Source organism: Amphiprion ocellaris, chromosome 1 (assembly GCF_022539595.1).
Source record: "Amphiprion ocellaris isolate individual 3 ecotype Okinawa chromosome 1, ASM2253959v1, whole genome shotgun sequence".
Taxonomy (NCBI): domain Eukaryota; kingdom Metazoa; phylum Chordata; class Actinopteri; family Pomacentridae; genus Amphiprion; species Amphiprion ocellaris.
The window spans coordinates 19,441,027-19,451,849 of NC_072766.1; the positions used below are offsets into that span (position 1 = coordinate 19,441,027).

The 10,823-nt window shown below is 38.1% G+C and overlaps 1 protein-coding gene across 3 annotated transcripts in view; it reads left to right on the forward strand.

The window, feature by feature from the left end:
• The window catches only part of zgc:123258 (uncharacterized protein LOC641502 homolog), a 12,128-nt gene extending 1,305 nt beyond the window's left edge, over window positions 1-10,823 (forward strand). The window contains exons 3-17 of one of the 3 annotated variants that reach the window (XM_023270139.3): window positions 161-343; window positions 740-829; window positions 967-1,100; window positions 1,433-1,587; window positions 1,680-1,776; window positions 2,163-2,264; window positions 2,656-2,737; window positions 3,006-3,080; window positions 3,421-3,477; window positions 4,537-4,590; window positions 6,457-6,556; window positions 7,143-7,223; window positions 7,736-7,896; window positions 9,633-9,666; window positions 10,358-10,823. In XM_023270139.3, the coding sequence (XP_023125907.2) occupies window positions 161-343; window positions 740-829; window positions 967-1,100; window positions 1,433-1,587; window positions 1,680-1,776; window positions 2,163-2,264; window positions 2,656-2,737; window positions 3,006-3,080; window positions 3,421-3,477; window positions 4,537-4,590; window positions 6,457-6,556; window positions 7,143-7,223; window positions 7,736-7,896; window positions 9,633-9,666; window positions 10,358-10,398 (1,446 nt within the window). In that variant the 3' untranslated portion in view covers window positions 10,399-10,823. The remainder of the gene's footprint in view (window positions 1-160; window positions 344-739; window positions 830-966; window positions 1,101-1,432; window positions 1,588-1,679; window positions 1,777-2,162; window positions 2,265-2,655; window positions 2,738-3,005; window positions 3,081-3,420; window positions 3,478-4,536; window positions 4,591-6,456; window positions 6,557-7,142; window positions 7,224-7,735; window positions 7,897-9,632; window positions 9,667-10,357) is intronic. The other 2 variants (XM_023270140.3, XM_023270141.3) reach the window with 2 other exon arrangements.

The window sequence follows — 10,823 nt, forward strand, 5'->3', positions numbered from 1 at the left end:
AAATGTGACTTTCAGATAAGTTCAATTTATGTCAAACTTGACATATATTGCTTTTTATTCTAACAGCCTTTTTTTTTTTTTTTTTTTTTAATTTTACCAGCATTATGGTGGGAAATTTCCGTCTGTCTTATTTCTAAAATCAGTGTCTTCACTTTTCCAGGTACAGTACCCCTTGGTGAATTGGACCTCCACTCTGCTGTGTAATGCCTCAGGCATCCTTCCAGATTTGGTAAAGGGTAAAGCGTTGGTGGTGACGAGAGGGGAGTGTGATTTTAGCCAGAAAGCTCTAGTTGCTCAGAGCCTTGGGGCTAAAACTTTACTAATTGCCAGCAATGAAGATTTGGTAAGACATTTTTACCCATCTCTATTTTGTTAATAGCTTAAGAGTGACATGCATTAATATTTTGCTTCACGTTTTTGCATGTTTGATCTGTATGTCTTCCTTATTGCCTTTATCTGTTTAAACTGTTAGTGTCAGGATACAGCTGTACAGACGTGATTCAGAAATAAGGAAGTGATACACCACTGCTGCAGATATAAGAGTTTCCAACTAAATACACTCATTTTGTTTTTGAAATGTCTTTTCCCTTTTCCTAGCATCATAATCGGTTCATCTTGACAGTTTTTTTTCCTATATTTGCTTGAAAACAAATCATTTATAAAATGATTAGATAAGAAAAATTTCCAGTCTACCCAAATGTATTTGCAAAAAATTCCTCTCTTCTGCTTGGCTTGTTAGACGACTCCATCAGCCAATGACTCAGAGTACGCCAAGGTCAATATTTCTCTGGCTCTCATGAGGTACAGGGACTTCCTGGAAGCACGGCAGGTTGGCAAGTTTTTGCTTTTATTCTGACATTATTGTATATGGTCTTGTTTCAGCCCTTTTCTTCAAATTGGCGAGGAAAGTCAAACGGGATGCAAAGTTGTGCATTAGATAATTTATTACCTCTTGTGTGTCCTCAGGCGTTTGGTGAAGGGATGCAAGTGAAGCTATATGCTCCACCTTACTCAAAGATTGATCCAAGCATTGCAGTCATCCTGCTGATTGCAGTCGTCACAGTCACGTTGGGTGGCTACTGGAGCGGAGCATATGAGAGGTGAGATTTTGTCAGTTGTACATACAAAGCCATAAGGTAAAAGCTCACATCTGTAACTTTTCTCAAATGCATTGACGATATCATTAACTTGATGAAATCAATGTGACTTACTGAACTGTTAAACGTAGTTGGCATTAACACAAGCATATGTATTTTCCCTAAAGTCTGACTTATTTCGGGGCTGTTGTGTCAGTTGATTACCATCCTAGGTATGTGTGTCAGCATAGGGGATGGTGTAGTGTTGTTCTTTTTGTTTATCGGCCACCATTTTTAAATACAATAGGCATGAAAAGTGCACCAACACAATTAAAGTGTTTTTCTGTTTGTGGCAGGGACCGGTTGAATAGTGGTGTGGCAGACACAGAAGGGGGAGATAACAAAGCAGACAGTGGACAGCTTTCCCTGTACTCTCCACTCAAAGTGGTGATCTTTGTCGCCATGATGTGTGGGATGCTGGTCCTAATGTACTACTTCTACTATGTCCTTGGTGAGTTTGACCAAAAAGCAAGCTCTTACATGTATAACTGAATAATGTTATGTGGTATTTTGTTGATTTGCCCTTTTTTCTTTTTTTTTCAGTTTACATCATTATTGCCATATTCTGCCTGGCATCTGCCTCTGCACTGTTCAGCTGTATAGATGCAGTGTTGGAAAAAATTGGTTGTGGCACTTTAAGGTATGAACATCACTCTTTCAAAAACATATTTGCAACACAAATATTCAAACATATTCCACTTGTTTTAGGGAAACATGAAATGGATAAAAGTCAGTAACACAGAAATGTATTTTTGTACCTGAACTACTGTGTGTCAGTATCACCGGATGAACAGCTCGTCATAAGTGATGTGTGAATGTTTTCTTTGTTTTCCTGCTTTGTTTAAAAGTCCTGTAACTTTTTCCTGATCTAAACAAGGTAGACGTTGTAGTCAAAGAAAGGTGTGAAACAGCTGTACATGTTGCTGCATTCTTGTAGCATGTCTGCCTCTGAATCACCCTTGGTCAGAAGCCTCAACCCCACAATAATTTTTGTTTACTGGACTTTCTCTGTTGTCGTTTTTGTAGCTTCTCTGTCCGAAATTGGAATTTCTCGGTGAGGTCTATCCTGCTGGCTGCTGTGTGCATCAGCATCACCGTGGTCTGGGCAGTGTACAGAAATGAAGACAGGTACCGTCACACAAGACAAACCACACACTCACAATTCTTCTGTCTGTTTCAGTCTTATTTTTAGACGTGGCTGCGCCACTGTCGAGAGGGACTGTTTTGGTGGTGAAGCAGGAAGTTCTTTTGGTTAAAATTAGTTTGAAAACACCCACATCATTTCTAAAAGAATTTCTTACATTGCAACACTCAGTTGCTGTTTCCAGTATTCCATACTCCTGAGTAAACATCGTTACATGGATGTTAAATAAAACGTTTTTGTTTGTCAAAGTTTAACTGAGCATTTTTTCCTTCTTTGAACTTGATAATTTTTTTAGGATACAGAATACGTATGTAATCTTGTTTGAAATGCATCTTCAGATGAATACAAATTAAGTGAACTTTTATCACATTGTAGGTGGATCTGGATCTTGCAGGACCTACTTGGCATTGCTTTCTGTCTCAACTTCATGAAGACCATTTCATTGTCCAATTTCAAGGTACTGTTTCACTCTGAGAGCGACACCCTTTTATCATTATTGGCTTGGCGTTTTTTAGGCAAGAGAAGTACTTTTACTATATTTTGGTATTTATTGTTCCTTGCCATTAACATGTCACCCCCTGCCCCATTGTCAACAAGGCAAACATTGAATATTTACAGTTGCTTCTGTCCTTTCAATCTAATAAAGTGGTATAATATTATATTTTTTCCCCAATTCTAAATTCAAGTATAAATGGTGATCCTATTTTTTTACTGGTGTCTCACAGATCTGTGTGATTCTTCTGAGTCTCCTGCTTGTGTATGATGTCTTCTTTGTTTTCATCACTCCTTTCTTCACCAAGGTATGTATATGTTTATTTTTGTTTTCCAGGTTCTCAGGTCTAGAGCAGTACTTTTTCTTCACATACTTAACAGCTATTGATTTAAAACAGAGATGTTTTCTTTTTCATTCCTCTGTATTTCCTGCTCTTATTTTTAATTCTGTGTTACCTTAAAGTTTAGTCTTTTGATATCCAGAGACAAAATTAACTGATACACAAAATGTTTTTTTTTTTTTTTTTAGTGATTGCGTGATTATTTTACAAAGGGAACATTGCACACAACTACATATAGACACATAACGTCAATAAATAAAAGCTGTTTTTGCAGCTCTGGATTCATAGACTTATGCTTTGCCAACAGAATGGCGTTAGCATTATGGTGCAGGTTGCCCTGGGCCCCGATGCATCTGGAGAGAAGGTAAGTTCCCTGCTTTACTTCCTACCATGAAGGGGAACTCCACCAAATACATTCTTAGGCTTTTGTCAAATACACTGTTAAAATATCAGATTTCTCATTTATTTTTTTTCAGTGTGTTGATTTTAAGATTCAGGGTGGTTAAAAAAAACTGAATGGACAGCAAGTTTTGCATTAGTTTTACTATCTAGCATTATGACAGGTTTTGTATTTGAAGAACATTAGGGCCAAAACACTTATTCATCTGCAAACTCAGGCACTTAACTCTAAAGACTGTCCTCTCTTACTTACCTACCTCAAGACATTCAAAAAGTAAAATCATTAATTTTCTTAGAGTAGGGGTGGTTGATTTGCCCAAATGATCTTATGATGATCTTTTGAAGTAGAATGAGATCACATGACTTGCACTCGTGATCGCACAACGAATTGTGCATGTGCTTGTCTGGAATCTAAGCCTCTCACTTCAAATCAATGATGAAGGCAACAAATCTTTGGATCTTGTTTTACCTCAGATTTTATACTCAAAGTTCTGAACAAATGTCGTGATTTGTGTTTTTGCCTGCTTCCGGGGGTATTCTTTATCTGGCATGCTGTATTCTGCCTAAAAAGGAAGTTATCCCTTGAAGTTTGAAAAGCTTCGTCTTGCATGTGTCACAACCAATCATACATTTGCTCAGTTCTTGCAGAAGAGGAAAGTTTTGTCAGAGTTTATTGCTAATTTATGGACCTGATCTGTACTTTTCCTCTGACAAGATCATCCATGATACAAGTTTTTCAGATTGCCCACCCCTAGTTAAGAAATTGAAACATTGTGCTGTAAATACATAAATTGGCGATCAAGAACAGCAGTGTGCAGAAGTTAGGGACCTTAGGAGGACAGTGGTTTTATTACCGAAGTCACGAACAACAAGCTAAAAGCTAAGCTTGGTGGAATTCCCTATTGAGTTTGACCTAGCTTTATTAACATCGTGGCTGATCTGCACTGCTTGTTGTTGATACCCTGAGCGGAATGATAGACAGATTGACTAACTGTGCGCTGGGGTTGGGTGGGCTCTGTCGTAGACACAAGGGAACATGGTGGTGGTCCCTGCCGAACCCCAGCCTCCCTCTGAGAAAGTAAGGCTTCACTTGTTGTTAACTGCCTTTTGTAATGCCACACCTTTAGGTGGGTGGGAAGGGATGGGGGTGGTAGATGTTTTAGTCTGAGAAATAACCTATTTGAACTTCTCCCAAATAAATGAATGATTAATTATCTGCCTGTTTTGTATTGGGTCTTTCTCTTGCTTTAAATACTATTACATATAGATACACATGGACCACCCAGTTTCATGTTACAATATGTTTAAAATTCATTTAACAGGACACTAGCACTAATACATATGCCTGACTCTACTTATGATTTATATTGTTTCTCAAACAGAGAAAACATCTCAAATTTAATGATTTGCTGACTCAGTTGTATGATCATGTCCATGTGTACCTATAATGTGTGTTCATTTTTTCCTTTTTTATGTGACGACTGGCCACCTTATTAAATCAGAGCACTTATGGGATCTCTTTATATTTTTCCTAGCCTTTTCACTAAAGCGAAGCATTTGAAAGAAACACAGCCCAATTTTCACATGATCATCAGGTGGTGGGTGCTGATAAGTCACCCGTATTTTAAAGGCAGCAATTCTGCTCAAGGTGCATTAGTCTGTAAGAGCTGTTTCAACATTCTTTCGTCGCTGTTGCTATGTTTTTGTCTTCTGGGACTCTTTTGTTTGTTTAGGACAATTGTTTTGTATTCATATCTAAGTAAATATTGCCTCCTCATGAATATTTTAAGGTTTCTGCGCTCTGCAGTTAGAGTTGCCAACAGGATTCAGTAAGGAATGTTAAGCCCTTTCAGGGTAGTTCAAGGCTTTGTTCTGCATTTTCTTGGAGCATCAGCTGTCTACATTCACTTGTGCATGCACAACAAAATTGTGCCAGTTAGCTATTTATTGTGCCAAAGTTTACATAGTACAATTATAACAATTTGGAAAAACAATTTACAGTTTCATTTAGCAGACGCTTTTATCCAAAGCGACATACATCTGAGAGTAGATACAAGGCAGGTAGGCAAGCAGCACTAAGGACCTTTTCCCCACAGTGATGGACAACTGCACCCTGACCTTGATTTGAACCACCAGTCTCCTGTGCCAAAGTCAAGGGTGTTGGGATTAACAAAAACAGCAGTTTATTTATTTTAGATGTCACCTAAAGTGGCTTTATAAGTATTTAATTCTTACAATCCCATCGTTATGAACCATGAATCTGCCCATCCTGTCCAATCCTGTGTTTTTCTACCTGCAGGCTGGCCAGGTCACCGCTTTGGAGGTCATTGACGTCACTTAGCTGCCTCTCCAGTGAGTCTGTAGTCTCATGGACGGAACCCCAAATTTGTGGCAGTCCAAGATGGTGCCATAGGATGAAAGGCTCGCTGGACAGGCAACGTAGTGACATCAAGGACCACCCACCTGACCAACCTGTAGGTAGTGAAATGCAAGAGATGATGAGCTGAGGGATAACTGGTTAGCAGCAACTGACTTGTCAAAAAATTGTTGTATATATATATATATATATATATATATATATATATATATATATATATATATATATATATATATATATATATATATATATATATAGAGCACCTTCTAACAGAAAGAAGTAATGTATCAATGCCTTTCTCCTTGCCATGCAGATACTGTCATATTTGTCAAGATGGAGCTGAGAAGCCAAGATGTTGGAAAATACAAAAAAAAAATCTTCACTAATAATGTATACACCAAAATATCTGTTCAAAGTTTTAGAAATTCATGTAAAGTCAAAAGATTGCAGTCTGATTCAGCATATCAGAAAGTCTAGCCACTGTATTTGGCTGCATGCAACAAGAGCAACAATCTTACTGTCACATTTTCTGCCATTTTGAACTTCTGAAATGTTTTATTTTCTCAGCTGCCTGTGGTGATGCGTGTCCCACGGTTCTCAGCTTGGGCTCAGAACCTGTGTGGGATGCAGTTCTCCATTCTAGGTTACGGAGATATCATTGTTCCAGGTGAGGTTACCTACTTAAATCATATCTGGAAACTATTCTGAACACAAGTAACAATGGCTACTGATCGCTGATCAAAACATGTGAACCTCTTTCATGGCTTTCCTGTAAATAATTGCTTTTGGACATTTTGGATACAAACACAGTAACATCACTTAGTAAATGGTGTTGATATACTACCTGACATCCATGTCAATTTAAGCATTCATTACCTTTAAGTAAAAACAAGAGGAAAACTAATAGTGTTGGAATCCAGTAGCTGAATGTTCAGGGCACATACTAAATAACTGCAGCCTCCACATTTTGATTCTAGCTAGAGCTTTCTCTCTATATTGTCTCCCTCTCCGCTCAGTCCCTGATTGCATTTATACTTTCAACTGTAACTGTAAATACACACAGGCAGAGAATAATTTAGGCTGGATCATTTGTGTTTAATTTAAAAGGCCATTATATGTTACTTTAAAAACCCCAACTATATTTTTTTTGGTTTTTTTTTTTTTAAAGCAAAAGGCAAAATGCAGTACAGTCTCTGAAATGAGACTAAATGGAAGCAAACAATTTACTGTGATGTTTGTTGTTGGTCAAACAGGTCTCCTGGTGGCGTACTGCAGCAGGTTTGATGTTTGGATCAAGAGCAGCAAGAAGATCTACTTCGTCAGCTGCTGCATAGGTACCTCATGTCCTAATCTTTACAATTTTTGTTGTAATGTGACTTGTAAAAGGAGGAAAGATCATTTCTGTATGCAAAGCCTGATAAACAAGTTGCCCAGTGAATTGTGTACGTCATAGGAGCATTGGTTAAAATTTATGTACAGTATGCTGTTTCCTTTTTTCATATTTTAATACTGTTCATCATATTACACATACACAGTAATTATTGTCTAGTTTTCCTGCTATACTACACATACTCTTCTGACTGTGCCCCATACATTTTTAGACTTCATTCAATATATTATAGTGTTGCATTTTTTTGATTGTGCATGCGTTTAAATATGTGTTTAGTGAGAGTCCCTTTAATACTTCTTTGTTATGGAAATCTGTTATTGTTTTTTCTCCCTGTTTATCCCCCCCACCCCCACCCTAAAAAAAGCAGTCTACTTAAAAGCTGTCTACTTAGAGACTTTTTATGTTTACCATGTCTCTTTTTTTTCTGTGTTTGTGTATCTCTTTTATTTCCTGTAGCCTATCTGCTGGGAATGCTGCTGACATTTGCTGTGATGCTGCTGTCAGGGATGGGCCAGCCCGCTCTTCTCTACTTAGTGCCCTTTACCGTGATAACCTCTGCTGTGGTGGCAGGGTGCAGGGGGGAGATGAAGATGTTCTGGGCAGGAACCACCTATGAGGTGAGACAAGCAGAGAAAATACAGTGTTTTGATAGCTGTAGTTATGTCCTCAGTGCTTTTAAACAGAGTTCCCCGTGTTTCTGTGATAGTTAATTGTCAGCACCAGTTTAGAAAACTGCAGTCAATGCAATGCTATTCTGAAGACCAAAGGACACAGCAAGGCTTTTTGTCAAGATGTATGGTCACAACTAAGACAGCATTGTAAATATTTCCATTGCTAATATGCCTAACATTCTTCAGTTGCAAGCTTTCTATGTATAACATAATAAAATATGCATCTTGCCCGTGCAGCAAAAAAGCCATTTCCTGATCAGCACTGCTTAATGATTTGTCTTCACAAATTCATTGCAGTCCTGAGAACAAAACTTACTTGTGTAAGTAGTTTGCATCAGTTCTAATTTGCTAAGCAGCTCTTGTCATGCAACTAAACTGCGAAGGAAAAAAAATGCACCCACCAGACACCTGAGGCTCTTGAAAAGAAGCTGCAGTTCATTACCGCAACTTAAGATATCTTTCAAACCCCATTTGAATATACCTTTTGTTTTACATCACTCAGTTCTCTGCAGCTGTAAATACTGAGTAAACACTGCACCATTTCTACACTGTCATTGCTCTTATTACAGGCTTAAGAGATCAAAACGAGTCAGCCACATGTAGGATAATGACCAATTCTATTCCAGTTAAGGTTTTTCTTCTGGCTCAGAATGCGCCTTAGGGGGATGGCTATGCACGGCAGTAAGCATGATTGGTCTGAAAGTGTGTAGTTTTACATTAATGTGGACCACAAGTTCACCTGCCAGTTTATTTTAAGAGCAATTTTACATTTCTTTTCCAAACCATTCTTTTACTTTCCAGATTGTCTTTATACCACCCAGCCAGTCATTGGTATCAGTTATTGCTTGTACGATATGAAATGCTGACTCACATGTGCCAGGTTCACAGTGCAGGAGTTTTGGGCCAATTTACCCACATTTTACACCCCCTGACAATCGAAGGCTAAATCTGGTCTAGCACCCAGTCTGAACCGATGGTCGGTACATATTATTTGGTGGTGTTAGATCCAATCTTAAACCACCAAAACTCTTCACAGACTTAGAATCACTAATGTCACCTCCAGCTCCTGCTAAAGAACAAACAACCCATGTCAGCTGCATCTTCCCAACCATTTCTTCATTCAGACTTGTTTAGCCTTCTGCTTTTGTTTTTCTCACTGCAAAGTGTTATTAATGATACAGTAATTTGTTGCACTACAGTCTTCACTTTGTTTCAATCTGCTTCCCATATGAGTTTCTCAGTAATATCCTGTAGTGTGAGATAAACCATTAGTTTCCGGTCTTGTAGTGAGTCCTTGATTAAAGACAGAAATATCTTAGAAATTTCTATAGTTGCGTGATGCAACATAATTTTAAAATGTTAGCATTTTAAAACTTCTGTAATGTAAGCTCAATGTCACTGTAACTTGAAATTCCCTAGTCATTCGAATTTCAGGTCTCTGCAGATTTCCATATTCAACTGGCAACAACTGACTAGAATATCAACTGTCCTCTCTGGAAATCATTGTGTATCGAAATTCATGCAAAAATCCTTATATTTCTCGTTCAGAGGTTCAAGATAGTATCAAAACATTCAAATTTTGAGACATTTGCATGGACGGTGGATATGCGCATGTGTGTGTTTGTGAGAGAAAAAGAGACCAGGACAGAGATATGATTCTGACCTGCCTTCATTTTCACCAGGTCTTGGACTCATCCAGAGAGCCTTTGCTGCCAGGTGTGCTTCCTTCCAACCCAGTCCTCTCCTCCTGCATCTTTTTTGTCATTCATGTTGCTCACTGCAGTGCCTTATTTCCTCTTACCAGCTTCTTTTATCACCTTTTCTTTGTCTTTTGACAACTAGTGATTTCCAGGGTCAATGTCATAATCAAAGAATAAAACTGATGTTAACACCTCTACAATACAAAGAATCAATAGAACCAAAGTTTGGACAGTATAGTGTTGTACTTTGATTGACCACCAGATGTCTCTAGTTGACTTAAAATAATCGGATGTGTCAGTGAAACCTTTCTCAGATAAAGGCCTTGTCTTAAGCTATGGCCCTGGAATACCATTAACCTCATTTCTTTATTTCTGCAGCTTTTTTTTTGTTTGCAGTTAATCAGTCTTCACTTTCTACACTCAACCATCTTTTCCAATAAACAGGAAATAACACTCTTACCCCTCCATCCTTCATGCAGTTTATCAACGCGCTCATGTAGCCCTCTGCACGTTGTTGCTTGCAGTTAATGTGGGAGAGCTGTGGCATGGATTTAGAGATGTCTTTTCTTTGTGGTTTGGTACTTGTATATGCAGTACGCATTACAAATTGCAATCCCATCCAAGTTATTGTCTGTGTTTGTCTGTTGGGTATTTGGTGATCTGAAAACAATCAGTTGATTTATTAACATTTTCTTTTCTTTCTTTAGAGGGAAGAACTGATCGCTCCGTAGAAGCCACAGGATGCTGATGTACAGTGTTGAGGATGGATTCCAACTGCTGAATGCTTTTTTTTAATGACATTTTAATATTATATTTGTGACATAAGGGAGCTCATCTTAAAACGATATGGGTTCATTTTGATTGAAAAGTTTGAAGGTGGATCAGAAATTTTTAAGCAGTTAAAAAATGTGTTTAGTGCCTGAAAGGTCTGTTGGGTTTACGTTCAGAAAACTGTAACAGCTTTGCCTTGGTGATGATTGCATACATCAAAATGAGAACGCACTTTATAATATTCAGCTTGACAGTTGTTTGATCATGGGAAGGGTCAGGGTGTTTAAATTACTTGTAGCTATACTATGATACCACATTTTGATAACGGGGGTTTTCTGTGTAACCTGTTTGTACAATGTGATTTCTTTCATTGCCTTTCTGAAATGAAGAACTTCTGTTTAA